Here is a 22116-nt window from a genome sequence, read left to right as displayed (position 1 = left end):
TCTCCCCTCCCACTCCTTTCCCTTACCCTCAGCCCACCCCCCATTCCCACCTCCTCCAGGGCAAATCCTCCCCCGAGGACTGCGATCAACCTGGTAGACTCAGTCCAGGCAGGTCCAGTCCCTTCCTCCCAGACTGAGCCAAGTGTCCCTGCATAAGCTCCAGGTTTCAAACAGCCAACTCATCCAATGAGCACAGGACTCAGTCCCACTGCCTAGTTGCCTCCCAAACTGATCAAGCCATTCAACTGTCTCACCTATTCAGAGGGCCTGATCCAGCTGGGGGCCCCTCAGCCTTTGGTTCATAGTTCATGTGTTTCCATTCATTTGGCTATTTTTTTTCAATAATTGAGTAGAACCGAAATTTATTATAAGCCACAGTCGTCCTAGGGACCTCCATACTATATATATAGCCTCTATGGTTCTATGGGTTGTGGTCTGATTGTTCTTTATTTTATATCTAGAATCCATTTATGAGTGAGTACATACCATGACTGTCTTTCTGGGTTTGGGTTACCTCACTCAGGATGATTTTTTCTAGTTCCATCCATTTGCCTGCAAATTTCATGCTTTCATTGTTTTTCTCTGCTGAGTAGTATTGAGCAGCTTCTGTTTAGGAAGCTCGTGCCATTTTCTTCCTAGTGTTTGCCTTTCTTGTCCTCCAGAACCTGCAGGGGAAGGGGTTGTTGGATTCACTGTGGCCCCTGGAGGTGGACCACACATGGTCCCTCACAGTGTCCACTGCCTGACACCCTTCTCCAAGCTGCTTCGTCGTGCTCAGACACCTTTGTTTGATAGCTTGGGCTTATTTGCTGCTTCATTCTCCTGGGCCTTTTCCTTTGCAAAGCTTCTGCTGAATGTCGAGTAGAGCACACAGCCATTTCTCCATTAGTGTGAGCGAGGGACAGAAATGTGGGAGGAAAACCTCCATGAAGTGCCATGAGGAAACAGGAGGAAATGGAGACCCTCTCCCTCAGTGAGAGGCGAGCATGGAGGTTAACTTACAGGTTTGCTGGGGATTTCACAATAGACAGGTCCACTGGGGTGCTGTGCAGAAATGGACACCAGGCTGGGTATTAGAGCATGTAAACTAGGTGACAACTTTATAAAGGTGTCACTGTGGCTTTTCTAATGTTCTCCATGGTCCATTGAAAACAGAGAAGTAGGAGAGATGGCACATGGTTAAGAATGAGTTCTACTCTTCTAGAGGACGTGAGTTCAATTCCCAGCTCATGTAGCACAGCTCAGAGCTGCCTGTGACTCCAACTCCAGGGCATCTGACACCCTCTTCTGGCCCCCAGAGGTGCTGAACTCACCTGCATAAGTCCACACAGAGACACACAATTAAAAACAACAACAACAACAACAACAAAAGGAAATGGAAATAGCTTTTGGTGCCTGGTTTAGTTTAGTGATGACTCATTTTCTCACTGGTAAGAATGTACTGTACTTGTTATTTCTTACTACAGTGAAACGGGGCCCAGGGAGCTTAGAAAAGGATGCCACTGCTGACCGAGTCACTGTGTGTGTAGAGATCAGCCTTTGGCAAGGGAAAATACTTCCTTCCAACTCTACATACTCAGAGTCCTCCTCCTCCTCCTCCTCCTCCTCCTCCTCCTCCTCCTCCTCCTCCTCTTCTTCTTTTTTTCTCCCTGAGACAGGGTTTCTCTGTAGCCTGGTTGTCTTGGAACTCTATCTGTAGACCAGGCTGACCTTGAACTCAGAGATCTGCCTGCCTCTGCCTCCCGAGTGCTGGGATTAAAGGTGTGTACTACCACTGCCCAGCTACGCTCCGGTTCTTAGCATCCTTTCTCTATCTCTGCACACCTTTGAAATATTGTTTACATAACTGTAGTAAGTTTGGCAGAAGTCTAATGCTAAAACTGAATATATTACTACAATAGAAAATAAAAAAGATGGCTTCCTTTGGCCAAAATGCAATAAAATGTGAAATTTTAAATAGGAGGCAAGAAAAAAAAAAGTTGATAATTAAAAAAAAAATCACTTGTAAACTGGACATACCTGTAATCCCAGCACTAAGGAGGCTGAGGCAGAAGAATTGCTTCTAGTTTTAGGCCAGCCTGGGCTACATAACAAGATCTTGTGTCTCCTGATTCCCCAAGAATTACTTTCGAATGAGTACTATAGACATTTTTCTACCAGGGAGCATGTCAGGAATTAACCTGCATTGCTCATGGCTTCAGAAAGAAAATCTGAGAAGGTTCTTCTCCCTCAGACCTCCACAGAGGTGTTTCCACTCATGCATGGCCATTCCTTTGATGTGCCTGATTTAAAATCAAAATGTTCTAATGTCCATGCTCTGTTTCATGATTAGAACATTAAATAGAAAGAATTGAGAAATGTAAATTTAAGAGGCAATAAAACTATTATTAATTAAAAAAAATAAAATAATCTACATGGTCCCTGTGACTTGAGTTAAGACAACTGGCAGTCTCCTCTTGCTGGTTCAGTTGGCCCCCATTAATTACCAAGTGGCTGTCACCCTGTTTCCGGGGACTCGGGCACAGGCAGCCATGTCTGCTCTGGCTGGTTTGTATGAGGCTGCGCTCCTTATCCTTAGTAACGATCATTGAGAGGCTGTCACTGACGGTCCTGTTTTTGGTGGAAAGTAAGGAAATGTTCATAATATGTGAAGAATGAACCTGTTTTGTCATTCAGTTTAGTCGGTATTGCAACTTCTTTGTGGTGCTTCAGATTAAAAACAAGCCATGTTTGTCCGGTTTCTGTCATTAGTTTTTTCCTTAAAGACTTGCATTTCTTTTCTATGTCAGATTTGACTTTTGCACCAAGAACCTAAGTAGGGATTTAAAAACCTACCGCAGAGCTGTAATAGTTTGCCCTTTCACCCCCACCCAGAGCCTGAGTTCTCAGTTCATCGTAAGGGGCATAGCTTGTTACCTTGGCCTTCTTTAACTCTAGTCCACCCTCTACCCCCCACCCCCTCCCACCCCTGCCCGCTGATTCTCTTCCAGTATTGGTGTGAGATTAGCACATCCCCCAGCATGACTTCCACTGAGCCCATAAAATGACTCACCTTTTTTTTAAATTAGTGCTTTTGCATTTTTTAAAGATTTATTTATTTATTATGTATACAGTGTTCCTCCTGTATGCATGCCTGCAGGACAGAAGAGGGCATCATCTCATTATAGATGGTTGTGAGCCACCATGTGGTTGCTGGGAATTGAACTCAGGACCTCTGGAAGAGTGGTCAGGCTCTTAACCTCTGAGCCACCTCACCAGCTCCACCTTTTTTTTTGTTGTTGTTGTTTAACTTTTTATTGATTCTTTGTGAATTTCATATCATGCACCCCAATCCCACTCATCTCCCTGTCCCCCTGTTATCCACCCTTCACACTTGCAACCCCCTCAAAGAAAACAATGTAACAAAAAATAAAAAATTAAACAATAAGAATGCAAATAGTGTGTCACTCACAGTGTGCCACCCAGTCTACCCTTTTGAGATGGTTCAGCTTTTAAAGAAACGGATGTGTATAGGGATGTGCCTTGGGTCGGCCTTGGTTATCATTCTCAGGAACCTTGACCTTTGAGCCAGGGTCTCTCAGTGGGATCTCGGGTGAGGTAATTAGGATAGGCTGAGTGGCCAGTGTGCTCCGGAAATTTGTCTGTCTCTGACTCCTGCAGTGATCACAGGCATGTGCCACCACACCAGGCTTTCTGTGTAGGTGCTGGGGCCACACTCAGGTCCTCATGCTTGGGAGTTACACCTTTTACTGACTGAGCTATCTCCCCAGCACCAAACTGCTCATTTTTGACAAGATTTGCATGCTTAGTTTGTGTTCGAACGACATTTACATAATATTTGTGCTATGCACTTGATGTTTATCCCCGTCTGAGTGTGGATCTCTTAACCCCAAGTCTGCTAAAGTGTGCTCTGCTCACACTTTGTGAGAGCTAACCCTCACTTTTATTGTTAATGTCAGCTCCCTAGAGGATGTTGTGTGGATCTCTTACCTAGCTGATAGCCATTTCCCTTGGACTTTCTTTGTCTAATCCACTCTCCACAATTTCTAAATTCACCAGAACATTAAATCTCTTCAGTAACTGTCCTCCAGGCCCCGAGAATCAAGGCCACGTTCTTTAGTGAGAGGCTTACAAAGGCCCGCTGTAGCTGACCTTTCCTCCTAGCTTTGATCTTGTGCCCTCTGGCATGGTAGATTCTAGATGAGTGAAGATGGCTGTCTTACTTTTCTTACTTTAGGGCTCCATCCATCCATCCATCCATCCATCCATCCATCCATCCATCCATCCATCCATCCATCCATCCATCCGAGACAGGGTTTCTCTGTGTAGCCTTGGCTGTCTTGGAGCTTACTCTGTAGACCAGCCTGGCCTCGAACTCATGGAGATCCATCTGCCTCTTTGTCCTGAGTGCTGGGATCAAAGGCGTGCGCCGTAGTCACTTCCACCTCTCCTGCTTCTCGCCCCTGTTCCTGCCAGTGTTGGTTCACCTGCAGCTCTGCAGTCTCTTCCGTTCTGGTTCTTTCCTCTCTTTGGAAAGACCCTGGGTCTAGCTCTTCTGCAGCACTGCCTCTCCCGTTAGACGGCAAAGCCCACGAGAGGCGAGGAGCCAACAATCCCCGCTCTGCTCTGAACTAGCACTCTGACCTTCCCTAAATCTCTCAGCCTTTCTGGGACTCAGCCTCTTAGCGGAACAATGAAGTAATTTGATTAGATGACTTCAGAGTTCTTTCAGCTTGCAAAGAAAAATTTGACTTCTAAAATGAAATTTCTTCCCAGTGTCCATTTAATGTGCATTGCCACATTTGAAACAAAGCTGGTCTGATTTGCTTAATTAAAGAGTAAAGAATAAACTGTAAACTCTCTCTTGGATGCCTGCCCACTCTTTTGTTACAGTTTCCTTTTTGTTCAAGGCAATATGAGCATATTGCTGCTCCATGGTCATTTAGTAAATCAAGCATGGGATGCCAGCTTCCTTTTCTCAGCCTAAGCACAATGGCAGCTTGCTTTTGCCCCGGTGGTTATGGTTACAAGTCCCATTTGTCGTCCGTGTTTGCTGTGCCCATAGGCAGCCTGCAGTAGCCCTTAGGGGGATGTGTGGCATTGCTGGTGGGTGGAACTGCAGGCCCTGAGACTTTCCTGTCCCATCTGAATGTCATTAATCTGCATGGGACTCCTCAGACAAAATGGAGCGTTGACAATGTGACATCAGCGTCTAGGAGTGAAAAGAGAATCTAGCGGTCCTGGCTTGTACCCCCGAAAGTCCATACTGGTTCCATTTCCCACCTTTTTATACATGAGAACTTACTTTCTTCAATATAATTATCTCTGTTTTCTTTGAAAACTAAATTTTCAATAATGGATGAGTAAGCATACACATGTCTGTGATTGTATTGAGCTGTTGATGCCTCGGAAATTAATTTTGTTTCTAATAATTTGGTGCGGTGTCAGCCCTCAGGCCTGAAGTTGCTGTGGTTGCCAAGAGCTTGTTGTGGGTGGCTGTAGGGGAGGAGAGGTCAGTTTGGAATGGAAGGTGGAAAACACCTAGGGTAGAGTATTGCTCAGTCTGATAGTTCTAGATTGTTAGGCAGGCGGTTGTTTTTTTTTTCTTGTTTGTTTGTTTTTGTCTGTTTTCGTTTTTTTAGAACAAACTTGTTTTCTCACTAGTAAAGTAGGGGTACTAATTGAATTTAAAAAAGGCAGAGAACTATGTAAAACTACAAACATTTCTAACAAATTTTATATGTATTAAAATTGGAAAAACTATACTTCAAAATTAAGAGTTTTCTAAAGATGAATATTGGCCAAAGTCAGGTCAGCTTTCTTGTGATGTTTCTCTGATTTTGAGAATCTGTCATTCATTGAGATTGCATTTCTGAAAAGGGAATATTGAATCTTTATGTGTTCATATATGTATGGGTCCATGTGCATGCATGTATGCATGTGGAGGCAAGATGAACCTTGGGTGGTGTTACTCAAGCTCTGTACACCCTTAAAAACATTTTTAAAGTTTTATTTGTGTGTGTGTGTGTGTGTATGTGTGTGTGTATATATATGTGTGTGTGTGTGTATATATATATATACACAGTATACACACACACACACACACACACACACACACACACACATACTGTTTGCCCATGTGAGTTTATATGCATCACAGACATGTAGGGGCAGGAAAAGGCATCAGAACCCCCTGAAATTGGAGTTACTAGCAGTTGTGAACCACCTTGTGGGTGCTGGGAACTGAACCCAGGTTCTCTGTGAGAGCACACTCTAAACTGCTGAGCGATCTCCCTAGATTCTTACCTGTTTTCAAGACAGGGTCTCTCTCACTGGCTTGGAGCTCATCTAGTGGTCAGGCTGGCCAGCAAGTCCCAGGGATCTGCCTTTTCTCCACCTGCCTAGCACTGGGATTGCAAGTGCACACTATCAGGGTTAGCTTTTTTTTCCTTTTCCTGTGTAGCCCTGGCTGTCCTGGAACTCAATCTGTAACTGAACTCACAGAAATCTGCCTGCCTCTGCCTCCTGAGTGCTGGGATTAAAGGCCTGCACCACCACTGCCTGGCACATACTTAGCTTTTCACATGGTTTTGGGGCACTGAATTCAAGTCCTTGCATTTGCAAGGCAAGTACTTTAGTGACTGATCTTTCTCTAAGTCCTGAATATATTTTTATGTGTGTGTATGTTGTGTGTGTGTATGGGTGTACATGCACTTCGTATGTGTGCATGTGATGGTCCAAGGATATGGGGGTATCTTCCTTTATTGAGCTGTACTTTATACATTGAGACAGTCTCTCATTTGAACCCAGAACTTACCGATTTAGCTAGTCTAGCTAGCTGACATGCTCCAAGGAACCCTGTCTTGGCTTCCCATGCTTTGGGATTACAGGTGGGCTACTGTCTACTTGGCCTTTTCTCAGGTGCTGGAAATCTGCTCTGATCCTGATTCTTGTATGGCAAGTGCTTTCCCCAATGAGCCATCACCCCAGCTCTGACTCTTATTTAGGGAGGTCCCACCCTTCTCCAGACAAGGTTTCTCTGTGTAGCCCTGGCTATCCTGGAACTTGCTCTGTAGACCAGGCTGACATAGAACCCAGAGACCTGCCTCTGCCTCCTGAGTGCACCACTGCCAGGCTAGTTTCATTTTTTATGATGCTTCCAAGCCTTGCATGGTATGGTAATGTCTGCAGTTACCTCCTGTCTTGTAACACCTTACTCCCTAACTGGATAGTGGGATCAGCAGTCATCATCTGACAGTTTCTGTAGGTCAGGATTCCATAGGCGGTCTTCCGTGCCTGGGGCTAGGGTCCTATGTGCTGTAGTCCAAGTATGAGGCAAGGCTGTAGTCATCTGGAGGCCTGACCCTGAAGTGAGAGTGTTGCTCATTTCCATGCTGACAGGCAGAACTCGAGGACCTGCTTCCATTTTCATGCCTTAAGTCCCAGCACTGGGGAGGCAGACAGAGGCAGGTGGATCTCTGAGTTTGAGGCCAGCCTGGTCAACAGAGTGAGTTCCAGGACAGCCAGGACTACATAGAGAAACCCTGCCCCCTGCCCCCTCCATCTCCCCCCTCCCAAACAAAAAGAGAAAAGAAAGTAATTGGCAGAGAAGAGAGAGCCCCAGGCTTGAGCCTCAGGGGGTCTGCAGGTTAGCCTCCATTCTGTCCCTTCTGTGCTTGGCCTTGGACTGCTTTAGTCTTTCCGATTTCAGCCTTCTTATGTGATGTCTTCTTCCAACTTTAAAAGACTCCTCCTCACTGTGTTCTTCCCGGTAGGACAGTCTGGGGGGTAATAGCAAGACCGCCATGGTGGCCACTGTGAGCCCAGCTGCTGATAACTATGACGAAACCCTCTCAACCCTGAGGTATGCAGATCGAGCAAAGCACATCGTCAACCATGCTGTGGTGAACGAGGATCCTAACGCAAGAATTATCCGAGATCTCCGGGAAGAGGTGGAGAAGCTCCGGGAGCAGCTGACCAAGGCAGAGGTGTGAGGCACAGCTGGATGGGCTCTGGGTCACCGAGGGCCATGGCAAACTGGAATGTGGATTTCCTCCCCCTGACTCTGGTCTCTTCTTGAGCAGTGCTCTGCTAGGAACTCTGGAATTCCCTATGGGAAGAGAAGTTTGAATTGGGTTGCCATGTTTGAAATTTAGTTTTTTATGACTGTTGAAAAGGATTGGATAAGAGAGAATATGGGAGTAGGAAAAATGTTTCTTTCCCTTTCTGTCCAGGAAGCTGACAGACTAGACTAAGAGGGGAGAGAGAGAGAGAGAGAGAGAGAGAGAGAGAGAGAGAGAGAGAGAGAGAGAGAGAGAGAGAGAGAGAACAAGATAAGTGATTTAATTTTGTGCAGAAACTGACTGGGCTTACAGTCGTGGGGAAAGGGGATTGGATGGTTTTTTTTGTTTTTTTTTTCAATTGTTAGCCTGCAGTTAGAACAGAAGACACCCTCACCTTTATAATGCGCTCTTCCCTGTTATGGGTGAGTTATGTTTGGAGAGTAATACTGTAAAGCTTCTCAGGACAGCCGTAGCCAGAGCTTGGAGGTGTTCTGTGCAGCTGTCTCCATTCACTCTGTGTCAGGTGATGCTTAGGTTCTGTAACGGGGTGCTGGTCTAGATGCAAGCGCTTTCCAGTGTTAGCATGAACTGTCATACTCAGGGTTCCTGCTGTGGTTAGTGAGTCTGTCCCAGGGACTTGTCTCTGGAGCTGGCACCACAGCTCTTTCTTGTCTCATTATTCTAACTGGTAGAAAATCAAGAAGCCACATGGTCATAACAATTACCTTGATCATGGATTTAGTTTGTTTTTTTCCTATTGAATTTATCCTGATTTTATAGTTCTTCAAGAACCTTGGGGATGTGGTTTCTGTCTTCTCTTTATTAATAACACCATCTGGTTGCTTCTCTGCCTTGTGGCTTAGTGTTATGAAGTGTTATTAACATTGTCCAGTTTGCAGCATGCACACAAGTAACTTGTGTAGCCTTGAGCACATTCCTGACGTCACCGTTAGGAAGATTGAGATGAAGCAGTGCCCATGAGTCTAGATGTACAACCTATTGGAATTAAAGTCATTAGCCCTCGATAAGTAGCTTGGCACGTTTGTCTCCCGAAACAGTGAAATCCTCACCGGAGGCTGGAGGAAAGGGAAGAGTTAAGTTGTCTCTATGAATGTGTCGTAGCTGATTCTTGGGTCTGTAGTCTTCCCGTTATAGGCGTTGTGGTCCCTGACGGCCACTACCTTCCATAGGTGGGTGGAGAACTCAGTCAGTGGTAGGCAGCAGCCTGCCCTGTAACAGCCAGCTGCTTGTTCTTTCCTGCTGCCAGACAGACACTTCAGTGTAATGTGTTGTTTTTAGGCAATGAAATCTCCAGAGCTGAAAGACCGTCTGGAAGAATCCGAGAAGCTCATCCAGGAGATGACTGTGACCTGGGAGGAGAAACTAAGGAAGACTGAGGAGATCGCACAGGTTTGTGTTGGGGCAGCTTGCTGTGGGACTCGGGTGGTGGTGAGGCAGAGCCAGCACATTGATGGGTCTGCAGTCCCCTAGGGCTGCACTTCAGAATCGGTCTGAAGGTAAAGATTTCATAGCGTCAGGAGCTTGTTTCTATATGAGAAATGAGTAGTTTTGTAGTATCAGTAGTTATTTCTTATTTGTGCTGGGGATTGAACTCAAGACCCCATACATGCTAAGCAGGTACCCCACTACTGAGCTACACATGTTTATTGAGAGTTTCATGCATGCATACAATGTGTTGTGATCACAGTCACCTCCCACTCCTTCCTTCTAACTCTATTGTTCATATACTCATGGGTGTGTGGCCGTTCACTGGGGCGTGGTTGACCTAACAGGTGCCGTACCCTTGGAAAACTGGCCTTTCCTCCACCAGCAGCCGTCTACTGTCACTAATTTTGGGTGGGGACTCCTGAGCCCCTACCCCCTCCGTTCTGGAATGGTGACTGGCTTGATTGTGGACAGGTTTATGGAGGCACCATAGCGGCAGTGAGTTCAGGACTGCAGTGACCAGCTATGACCAGAGGACACTGTTTCACCTTGCTCCTTTCCAACCTCTGGCTCTTACAGTCTTTCTGTCTCTTCTTCCTTGATAGATGCTGAGCCTGTGTTGGGGGAGGGGTTGATACAGATGTCTATTTTTGCTAAGCCCTAATTTTTAAGTTTAAATTTATTTTAATGTTTTTAGTGTACACTGTTGTGGAACTGGTCAGTGACTCTGATGACCGTGACCTGAGAGGAGACATTAAGTTCTGTGTAGCTCATGGTGGTACAGTGTGGGAAAGTGAGTGTGATAAGATGTGGAGGAGAGGACATGGTCCAGGTTGAAGGGCCCTGTGAACTTTATAGGGGTGCTTTGACCTTCATTCTGGCAAAGTGAAACTTTTATACATTTGGAAAGAGAAAAATATGATCATCTTTATTTTTTCCAAGAATGCTTTATTTTCATTGAATGATAAAGATGTGGGACAGTCTTCCGATACTGTCAGATCCTCTGTGTTGTGCTGTCTCTGTGGCTGGGAATCACCACCTCTCTGGTGTATTTGTTTACAGGAGCGGCAGAAGCAGCTTGAGAGCCTTGGGATATCTCTTCAGACTTCTGGAATCAAAGTTGGGGACGACAAGTGCTTCCTAGTTAACTTGAACGCTGACCCCGCTCTGAATGAGCTCCTGGTGTACTACTTAAAGGTGAATGCTGACTTCACTCTGTGCTCTGTGAGATGTGGGGATGTGCTTGGTACTGATTGCTTTTATTTCATCAGTTGGAGGGTAGGGCAGTCTTGGGTTTTTCGATCAGTTTCCATTTTCTGTCTTTGAGTGATGTCATTGAATTACTTATATAAAAAGAATATTCTGGCTCATTTATTAGTAAAAGGTGGACCTGTCGTGTGTCGTGTCCGCGGCCCCCTCCCCCTGTTTTGGGTAACTGTTGCCTTGCTTGCTGACCTTGACCTTGATATCCTCCCTATGCTAATTCCCTCCTGGGTTTCACCCTCCTGAATGCTTAAGGGAAGTTCCTTGTCTATGTATCCTGCATAATGGGCGTTAACAGCTTAGATGCAAGATTGTAAAATATCCATATCGAACTTCTGCCCTGTAGGGTCCTCCCATTGTGCTGTAAGCCTGTATTCAAGACCTCCTCCCTCCTTCAATAAATGACATTCGGCATTAAAAAAAAATTCTAAATATTCACTAATAAAATGTTTTAAAAATTAAATATCTATTTAAAGTAAAAAAAAGAATATTCTGATATTATTTACAACAAGTTAAGTAATATACCCACCATTATTTAATATAATTTATGGGGAATATTTTCTTAAACATGAGAGGGAATATTTAAAGTTCTTACTTAGGGCTACTTGAAAGGAGATTGATGTTTCCAATAACTTTTAGTAAAAATTTGAAAGTTCAAATTATCAACCTATTTGAAAAAAAACAAAACAAAACAAAAGGGAGAGCTAGCTGATCACCCAGACATTGGAAGGATCAGCACATGAAGCAGACAGGAAAACCCAGTACACATTGAAATCTGGACATCCCAGATGGGAGAGCCAGGAAAGCCCTTGAGCCTGACACAGTAAGATCTGAGGAGGGCCTCACATTCCCCTCACCCATCCCAGAGCCTGAGTTACCTACACTTAGATTCTAGCCCAGGGTCAGTACCACCAGGTGCAGGTTCTTCCCATCAGATACATGGACTAATGTGGCTAGGAAAGCAGAGCTGGCTTTGATGAAGCTGGAGACAGTTGTAAAGATGGTGTAATTTCATGAGAACACTCACGTTAGCTAGTGTCCTTTTGCTTTCTAGTACTGTGATCAAAAACCATGACCAAAGCAACTTGGTGAGAAACCGGTTTATTTCAGCTTACAGTCCATCATGAAGGAAAACCAGGACAGGAACTACAGACAGGAATCCGGAGGCAGAAGCTGAAGCAGAGGCCATGGAGGAGTGCTGCTTACTGCCTTGCTCCCATGGTTGTTTTATTAGCACCCAGGACCACCTGATCAGAGGTGGCACTGCCCATGGTGGGCGCATCAATCATTAATCAAGGACATGCCCATAGACTTGCCCCCAGGCAATTTGATGGAGGCATCTTCTCTAATTAGGTTCCTTAATCCCAAAGGACTCTAGTTGTGTCAAGTTAACAATTGACAAAAATCCAACCAGCACAGCTACTTTCTTCCTTTTCATCGAGGATACACTAGAATAATTGCTTAGTGTCATTTTGATAAGTACCCCCACCTTTTTTTTTTTTTAACTAAGTATCTTATATAGTGTTTGGCAATGCTAAGAGTTAAATGATGTCTTTGACACCTACATGAATGAGTGCATATCTAGTGTAGAGTCAAGGCTTTTCTGGCTCTGTCTTTACACACTGGAGGAGGTGCCTCTGGCTAGCTTCCTAGGTTCATATGAAGACTGTATATATGGGCAGATTTTATAGACAGAAACACTATACAACTATACTGTATTCTCTATTCTGCTTTCTTCCACACATGCTATTTTTGCCCATTAAAAATAATGTGCTTGGCTGAAGAGATGGCTCAGTGGTTAAGAGCACTGGCTGCTCTTCCAGAGGACCTGGGTTTGATTCTCAGCACCCACATGGTGGCTCACAACTGTCTGTAACTACAGCTGGGTGTTGTGGTGCAGACCTTTAATTCCAGTGCTTGGGAGGCAGAGGCAAGAGGAGGATCTCTAAGTTCAAGGCCACCCTGTTCTACATAGAGGGTTCCAGGACAACCAGAGCTACATAGTGAAACCCTCTCTCAAAATAAAACCAACTAACCAACCCAAAAAACCCAACTGTCTGTAACACCAGTTCTAGAGGATCCAGTGCCTTTTTCTGGCTTCCAGTGGTACCAGGCATGCAAGTGGTACATAGACATATTTGCAGCCAAAGTACCCATACACACAAAGTAAGTAAAAAATTAAAAATAATACAGCGTCACAATTCTCATGGCACTTTTGAACAGTGTTGGCAGCATCTTTTTAAAAATATGCTGTGTATCTCTGTGTGTGTGCACATGTACACACAGACGTGTGTGGGCATGCATGTGACGATCAGGGAACAACCTTGGGTGTCATGCTCATGAAGGACATCTACCTCCTTTGAGACAGCATTTCTCAGTGGTCAGATTGCCTGGCAGGTGAGCCCCAGGAACCCTCCTGTTTCTCCTCCTCAGGACTGGGATAACAAGTATGCTTGACATTTGTGAGTTCTGGGATCAAACTCAAGTCCTCATGCTTACAAGGCAAGGCATGCTGTCTCTCCCAGCCCAGCATCCTGAGTTAGAACAGAGGCTACAGACACTCATGGGCTCAGGGAATATGCACAGTGAAGTAGGACTGAGGCACGCTGCCTCTTTGGGGTTCCCAGAGTTAGGAATTCCTTTTCCTTCAGAGGTGGTACGTCCAAATTACAGGATACACAGAAAAACAAAACAAAACAACCCACAAAAAGCAACCCAACTGATGTCTGTTCTATAAGTAAAAACTGTAAGTCAGCAGCAGCTGTTTGGATAGGGACTTTTGGAGGACTAAGAATATTTCTGGTCTCTTGTGTGGAGGAAACTGGTTCTCTTCCAGAATGGTCAGCCCCTTTTGGGCCCAGTCTGAGGCAGTGCCAGGCTCCGATGGCAAGTCCATACTCATGACAAGGCACATTCAGGAGGGTGAGCACAGTCCAAGAATGGTCTCTCTTTAGAAAATGCTACCATGTGGGATGGGGGAATTTGGAGGCTGCACTTTTTTTCTTAGCCTGCAACTTCTAAGTCAGTTCAAATAGATATGATGACTTCCTCTCTCCAGGTGACTCTCCCCACATCATCTGCAGATGCAGGTTCCAGATTAAAACATCTCTGATGTCCTCCTGTATCCAGGTTACAGGATTTTCTCCTCCAGAATGTACCCCTCCATCTGTATTCTGCTATACCTTATACTGTCACCTTTTGGAATACTTGGGCCCAGTCTTACACACAGAGATACAGTTCCTTATTAACTCATCCTATTTTGCTTACCGTGTTTCATCCCATTCCAGCTTTAGGTACTCATTAGATAATTTTTTTTGGGTAGAGTGGTGTGGAGCATGTTTCTGAGACTGGATCTCAGGCTGACCTTGAATTTAGCAGTCTTCCTCCCTCAGCCTAAGTGCTGGGATTATAGGCCTGTGTATATACCAAGGAGATAGCCCGTGAGAAATTTCTGCATCTGTTTTTTTCCCCTGTTGCTTAGAGTGTACTGTTGACTTAAACATTGAGCAGTAAAGAGTTGGCAGAGCTGAATCTTTTGAATTTAGTGTCTGGGATCCTAGTGTACCTTCCAAATCATAATAGATTGTTACCTCAAGTGAGAGACTGAGATTGTCCTTTATGATATAAACTCTAATTGGGACTTGACAGTTTCTTGTGTCTCTAGGGATCCAGTGCTTCTCACATATTTGATATGCAAAGTATTGGGTGAAAAAAGTGGATTTCAAGCTGGGTGGTGGTGGTGCACACCTTTAGTCTCAGCCCTTGGTAGGTAGAGGAAGGCGGATCTCTGAGTTCGAGGCCAGCCTGGTCTACAGAGTGGGTTCCAGAATAGCCAGGACTAGACAGAGAAACCCTGTCTTGAAAAACCAAAAAAAGAAAGAGAGAGAGAGAGAGAGAGAGAGAGAGAGAGAGAGAGAGAGAGAGAGAGAGAGAAAGAAGAAGAAGAAGAAGAAGAAGAAGAAGAAGAAGAAGAAGAAGAAGAAGAAGAAGAAGAAGAAGAAGAAGAAGAAGAAGAAAAGACTTCCTTTTCTAAAACTTGGGCTGTGCTTTTCCCTGTTTGAGTCGGGGTCTCCTGTGTCTGCTGACTTGTAGTTCGCTGTCTACGGATACCGCGCCATTGCAGACTGTCTTGGGTTGCTTGTACAGCTGCAGGAGTCTTCAATAGTTTACGTGTTTCCTCCGAACAAGGAGGAAAACAGCATTCGCAAAACAGTAACTCAGTAATTACTGGTTCTTAAGTGTCACAGAGGCTCAGAGGAGGGAGAAATCAGGTTGTACCAGCCTGTGCAGTTTCCATGCTAGTTGTTGTGGTGGGCCAGAGGCCTCAGTCAGTGTCCGGTAAGGGATTAACCTGGGGCAGTGGGACAGTCATTAGGTAGCTGGTCTAGTTCTGAAGATATAATATTAAAAGCCCAGATAGAAGGGCTGGAGAGATGGCTCAGTGGTTAAGATCACTAGCTGCTCTTCCAGAGGACCTGGGTTCAGTTCCGGCACCCATATGCCTGCTCACAGCTGTCTGTGAACTTAGTCCCTCAGGATCTGCAATCTTCTTTTGGTCTTCACAGGCACAGCCTGCCCATGGTGCAGACATACGTGCAGGCAAAACACTCAAACACTTAAAAGTAAGGGGGAAATATCGTAGGGAAAAAAGAAAGAAAGTGTCTGAAATGAGGCACATATGTGGAGGTCAGCAGGAAACTTGTGGAAGTCAGCTCTCTTTCTTCCATGTTTTCTTCTGGGGATTGAACACAGTTTGTTAGGCTTAGCAGCAAGTGCCCTAACCTGCTGAGCCATTTTGCTGGCCCCAGATACTGTCTCTAAGCAGCTTTTATCTTTGTAGTGGTCTCATTGTAATTAGCCCCCCCCCCCTTTTCTTTTCTCTCCTGAAACAGTCTCAGGTAGCTAAAGCTGGCCTTGAACTTACTGTGTAGTTCCCGATCCTCCAACTCTGTCTACCAGGGCCAGCTCTGTAACTGTAGTTGTTAGACCATATTTTGATATGTTGTTGATACATGGCTTATGCTCTGAGAGTGGTGTAAAATATTTAGAATCAAGATGGTAAGGGAAATAACAAATGCAGACAGACATGAATGTAAGAGTGTGTTTTGACAACAACTGGAGAGACATCGTATATTTTAAGGATCCAGAACTCATGGAATGAATGTCAGGGGCCACCATTCATTTGCATTCAGAGTCTTGTGCCTGAGGGGGCTGAATGAAGCTGGTCTTAATTCATAGGGAACTCTGCCTCTTTCCTAGGAGCACACACTGATAGGGTCAGCAAATTCCCAGGACATCCAGCTCTGCGGGATGGGCATTCTTCCCGAGCACTGTATCATAGACATCACGCCTGAAGGCCAGGTCATGCTGACCCCTCAGAAGAACACCAGGTAACATGCTTAAGTTAGCGTGAATTACACTAGGTGCAGGGGGAGGCGGGGATGAGGGACATTGGGCCTGCTTTTATTTTCAGCTCACTTAAGACACCCTGTTATGTGTCAGGCTCTTTCTGTTTAGTCTTAGCACCTCTTACACGCCCACTGCCCACTCACATGGCCTCATTTTTAAAAAAATACTTATTTACTTTTAAATTATGTGTATGTATATGTGTGTCAGGGGATATGCACATGGGTGCAGGTATTTAAGGAGACCAGAGTCGTCGGATTCCCTGAAGCTCACAGCCACCTGACGTGGGTGCTAGGAATTGAATTCAGGTCCTCTGGAGGAGCAGTATGCTCTTAACCACTGAGCCATCTCTCCAGCCCCCTTCACTGCGTCTTGATCAGAACCTTTTCTACCACCCTAGGCTGCTTTCATTTACTGCTCAGCTGGCAGGCTCTCCTCTGGATGGGAGGAAGTCCCTAAACTCCCCCATTTATCTCCTCTTCCTGCTGCCATTCTTTTGGCCTGTCAGCGCCCATTTGACTTTTAGGGCTAAGCTCTGCCAGTGTTGACTTGGGGGAGTTCCCTGTTAGCTACATTTTTAATGATGGAAGTAATTCCTAAACCCTCTCCTCATGCAGCCAAAGCCCGGTTCTGCCCCAGGTCCTTCCTGGCACTGCCATGGGCAGACATTCCACATACTGCCCCCAAGTCTGAATGACAAGTCCAAGTAGTTCAACTTGGGACAGCTTCCCAGTGGTCTTTGGGTGGAGGATATGGACAAAAATTTTCCAGAACTCCAAGTTCTTGTCAAAAGGTGCAATTTTGTTGCTGGCAACGAATGCTGCCAGTTGTTTTCCTTGGCAACAGGCTCCCTGTGCTCACTGCTTACCTGGAAGATTGAAGTGCTGCTTTGTGTGTGTTGAGGCGTCACTGTTTTTGGCACAATGCAGTGGTGCTTTTTGGAAGCTTCTCATCTTGTCAGTGAGATAGTAAAGGTGCTGTATGCTCAGGGTCCGAGTTTACTCAATGCCATACTGCTTGATCCTAGGATAGTCCGGTGGAACACTTCTCTCTGACAAGACTGCATTTGCTGTCGAAGCCTCGCTGTGTGTACAGCTTCAGCAGGGTGGCTCATGGTCTATGAGTGTTGTGGGCACAGGGGACAGGCGGGTGACCAGCATGGTCTATAGGAGTGTCAGCCAGGCTGATGACTGGCGTGGTCTGTGTGAGTGACATCATAGGAGACGGGCCATTGCTGCAGTGGAAGCAGTTTCTGTCATGGGGACCTCATGTAGATTGACCTTTAAGAACTGGTTTATCGTTTCTTAAATCATGATGTCACTGCAGTGCTGTCCCAAAGTAAGCCGTACTCACCCTCTCTCTTTCTCCCCCGCCCCACTCTTTTTGTTTCTTTTCCTGATGCAAAATTTCTCTGTATAGCCTTGGCTGTCCTGGAACTCGATCTGTAGACAGGTCTGGCCTTGAACATGAGGTCCACCCACTTCTGCCAAATGCTGGGATTAAAGGCGTGTGCCCCCATGCCCAGCCTCCTGCTTTTCTTTCTTAACTCATTGTATTTTAAGAATGGTACCATAAAGCCTTAGGTGTGCGAAGTTTAGCACATCACAACTTTATATTTGATCTTGTATTTTGAATGTTCATTCAGACAGAAGCAAAAGGGTCAGTGTTAATGTTTAAGAATCCACATTTGGAGCAAGGTTTGAGTGAGAGTAAGAGTTTGTGCAGATGGAAATGCATGGAAAATTGTGGACACATAAAGCCAGGTAAGAGCATAGCTTAGTCATGTGGTGGCATGTGCTCATAAACATAGAACCAAGGAGGCTGAGGCAGAAGGATCTTGCGCTCAAGGTCTATATAGTAAGAACCTGTCTCAAAAACCAAACAGCCAATACCAAACAAGCAAGGTTTAAAGAGTTTAAAGACACTCAGAGACCAGAGTGCTCAGCAGGCTCTGCAGAGGAAATGGAATCCAAAATGGATTTGGACTGTGAGAAAGATTCTGGAGGCTGGAGAGGGTGGGACCTTCTTCCAGAGGCTGGAGAGGGGCAGGACCTTGTTTCTTGATGAAGCAATAAATGATTCCAGGGACTGATAGGTTCCCCAGTGGAGGAAGAGTTGATTGTGCTTAGTGTACAGAAAAGAAATGTTTTCAGAGGAGCTGAAGGCTCACTGGAAGAGGGCAGGAAGGAGATACAGAGGACCTCCTTGTGGAAGGAAGGAAAGGCCTTCCATGTCCAGTTAAAGAATTTGTACTTAATGTCCTGTTTCTTAGCCAGTAAGTCACTTGGCATGAGAGAGGCGTGGGGCTGGTATCCAGGGAATATGCACAGGCGTAGTTTTCCACTTGTTTCCTGTCCTTCCAAATTCCTCTCATGCTAGTGTTCTACCCACCATGTCTACTATTGAAGTCTGTTATTGAACTAAACAGTTCAGCTGAACTGATGGCACTTCTGGATTAGAAGGACACGGGTGACGCTTTCCACTGTGGGCAGTTTCAGAACCCTGTAGATCTCCTGTTGCATCCCTGGTATCTGCCCCTGTTTCTAGAGCACTTGGCAGGCTCTTTATCCATCTGGGTTGGCTCCGCTTTGCTTCCTTGCTCTGTCTTTCATTATTACCTGTCACAGCTCCATATTTACTCCCCACTACCATCTAAGATGGTCAGAGCTGTGAGGAACAGAGGTTGATCTCTGACAGTGCCATCAGTGTGTGAAGTGGGCTGTATAATGCTTAGAACTTTGAAGACTGTAAAATAGCAATGCTTAATGTCCTCAGCATTTGAGGTAAGTATAGAGATATAACTTCACCAAGGGCAGGTTTTGTTTGAAGAAATTAATACTCATAACTGTAGTAGAAGATGGTGGAAGCCGAGGGTATGATCATCCTACTCACGATGCCCCTTTCCCCCACAGAACATTTGTAAATGGGTCTTCTGTCTCCAGCCCCATCCAGCTGCACCATGGGGACAGGATACTATGGGGAAACAACCATTTCTTCAGGTATGGCATTGCTCACATTCCTGAACGTGGGAGGCCATTAAAGATTGTATTCTGAAACAGAAGAGTCATTTTAAGTGTGAATGGCTTAAAAATGACACCTTATTGTATGTGTGCTCATGCTTGTGTGTATATGTTGTATGCATGGCTTGTATGTCTGTTTATATATATGTGAACCCTGGGGGTTTAGAATAACACATCTCCTCATCTGTATACTCATCATAATACTAAGTTTACTTATTTGTTTATTTTTCTTCTCATTGTAAGATTTTCCCTTCATCTGGTATCAGAATTAATTCATTTTTTTCCTGTTGGGTTTGCTGTTCGTCTGTCTATCCATCATCTGTCTTCACACTGTTCCTCTTTTCTTTTGTCTGAAAAGCAGTAGTAAAAACACTGGATGTAGTTTCCTTATCCTCTCGAGGAGGTTGGTGGTTTCTCTGACCACACTTTCAACAAGTCCCAGCACACTGGGCACTGATGGCTTAAGCAGGTCATATATTTCCAGACAGTGAAAAGCCCTCAGGGAGAAGGCTGCTAGAGTGGGCTGTGCTTCTCAGAAAGGCCATGGCTGTGGTCTACCATTTTCTTGGCACTTCTCCATGGATTAGCTGTGTCCCTGCAGCCATGAAAGAAGCATTCAGCTCACAGGGACAAAAGGGCATCAAAGGACAGCCTTGCTGTCCTCTTGTCAGGGCACCACAAATCTTCCTTTTAGTCCCCTTGAATGGACTCTGTCTAGTAGCCGCAAGGGAGTCTGCAAAAGAAGGCTCTCACCTGTGATTGCAACACTGTGCCCCAAACATGGTGGGTGTTTTATTGCATGGTGAGGCAGGTGAGCTGCTGTAGCATTCATACGCTGGTCTCTTCTTTCTGTCCCTGGCCAATGTCCTGCTGGCTAACGGACTTTGCTCATAACTGATGCTGATCTTTACTTGTATGTCACTTGCTGTCTTGATCTTATAGGAAAGATTAGAAGGATACAAGCTCATGGGAAATGCTTTTCATTTTTTTTTTCTTCTACACTAAAGTGTTGCTGACTAGTCTCCTAGACCCTCAGATGGTTCCGTATGGCTTTTGTGTGCACTGTGGTGTTTTACATATAAAATCTCCTGAGACTTGTCAGCATGTCTAGTTCTTGTCCTGATGTGGTCCTGAGCTTTTCCCTCTCACCTGGTTTGCAGAAGTTGTGTGGACTTTGCTGTAAGCACTCGTACACATGAAGATGTTTTATTTCTACTTCTAGAGTATAAAGTTCCTAATTGCAGCAGCTTCTTGGTACTGCTGAGACATTCCCTTTGCTCTAGCAAATGCCAGTGTGTAAGGGATGGAATGAATAACCATCCTTATTAGAAATTTAAAAAGTAATGACCCTTTTTTTACCCCAAGACTCAACCTGCCAAAAAAGAAAAAGAAAGCGGAACGAGAGGATGAGGAGCATGAGACCTCCCTGAAAAACGACAGCAGTTGTGAGCACCTGGATGCTGACGGGGACTCCTCCAGTGAGGTGTCCAGCGAGGTCAACTTCAACTTCGAGTATGCACAGATGGAGGTGACCATGAAGGCCCTTGGCAGCAACGGTGAGCATGGGCTGTGCTTGCAGGAGGTGCTGAGCATGTTTCTGATGACACCCTTCCCTTGATGGCTTCTGAACTCCGCTTGTATCCTTGGCGGGAATAATTGATTGTACTTACAGATCGTCCACTCTCTCTGCTGTGATAGAGAAATCACTGCAAACTTGCCCTTATGGGTGGTATTGCCCAGGCTTGAAGTGTGACTGCCTTTGGCTTCTTCTTATATTTCTGGAGCATTTGCCATGACCTAGGTTCTGCATAGAACATATTTTAGTCGTCTCTTTTGCTGCTTTGCAGACAGTGTGGAATCTATCTAAAGTATGTAACACAAGTAACTGGCAGTGAGAAAGCCACACTCATTCCAAATTGTCTGAAATACATCAGGTTGTGGCAGTTTAAATGATGAATGTCTGAAGTATACCGTATGTTTTAGTTAGAGTTTCTGTTGATGTGAAGAGACATCATGACCATGGCAACTCTTATAAAGGAAAACATTTGATTGAGGGAGGGGGTTTACTTATAGTTCAGAGGTTTAGTCCATTATCATAATGGCACAAGGACCATGGCAGCATGTAGGCAGATGTGGTGCTGGAGAAGTAGCTGAGAGTCCTACATCTTGCAGGCAATAGGAAATGGTGTGAGGTCTGGGCAGTATCCTGAGCATAGGAAACCTCAAAGCCCACCCCCACAGTGACTCACTTCTAACAAGGCCATTCCCACTCCAACAAAGCCACACCTCCTAATAGTGCTACTTCCTATGAGCTAATGGGGGCCAATTACATTCAAACTACCACACCATAATTTCTTATTCATTATGTTTTTTTTTTTTTAAACTCTAACATGTTCAGATCCAATGCAGTCCATATTGAACAGCCTAGAACAGCAGCACGAGGAGGAAAAGCGGTCTGCTCTGGAGCGCCAGAGGCTCATGTACGAACATGAGCTGGAACAGCTCCGAAGAAGGCTGTCTCCTGAGAGGCCGAACTGCCGAGGTGTGGACCGGCTCTCCTTCCACTCGCCCAGTGCCCAGCAGCGCCTGAGACAGTGGGCTGAGGAGAGGTAGGCACGCAGGACAGCCTGATTTGGGTGGTGCTTGTACTCCCCACCTGGGAAGGTTCTGGATAGGAACACTGAGTGATGCTCGCACAAGAATAACATGTCAAGAGAGTGTTAGAGCCAAGAGTCACTTTGTGTCTCTTCCTCCTCTCCTCCTTTGCTTCTTTCCCACCTCTTCCCGGTCTCTTTATTTCCTCTCTTCCTCTTCCATTTTTCTTTTGTTGTTATTTTGAGATAGAGTTTTATACATATCTATCTCCCAAATTGGCCTCGAAATCACTCTGTGGCATAGGCTGGCTTGGAACTTAGAAT

At 45.3% G+C, this 22116-nt stretch overlaps 1 protein-coding gene across 3 annotated transcripts in view; it reads left to right on the top strand.

Annotated features, from left to right (window-relative positions):
- Kif13b (kinesin family member 13B) overlaps positions 1–22116 on the top strand; it is a 151409-nt gene that overhangs the window by 67920 nt on the left and 61373 nt on the right. For all 3 annotated transcript variants that reach the window (XR_005092167.1, XM_028884144.2, XM_028884143.2), the window contains exons 11-17: positions 7776–7988; positions 9363–9473; positions 10572–10706; positions 16032–16162; positions 19091–19177; positions 20564–20754; positions 21597–21807. Coding sequence is in view for 2 of the 3 variants with exons in the window: in XM_028884144.2 (XP_028739977.1) it covers positions 7776–7988; positions 9363–9473; positions 10572–10706; positions 16032–16162; positions 19091–19177; positions 20564–20754; positions 21597–21807 (1079 nt within the window). In the remaining variant the exon portion in view is untranslated. The remainder of the gene's footprint in view (positions 1–7775; positions 7989–9362; positions 9474–10571; positions 10707–16031; positions 16163–19090; positions 19178–20563; positions 20755–21596; positions 21808–22116) is intronic.

The sequence above is a fragment of the Peromyscus leucopus genome, chromosome 9 (genome assembly GCF_004664715.2).
Source record: "Peromyscus leucopus breed LL Stock chromosome 9, UCI_PerLeu_2.1, whole genome shotgun sequence".
NCBI lineage: Eukaryota > Metazoa > Chordata > Mammalia > Rodentia > Cricetidae > Peromyscus > Peromyscus leucopus.
This window is presented reverse-complemented; position numbering and strand designations above follow the sequence as displayed.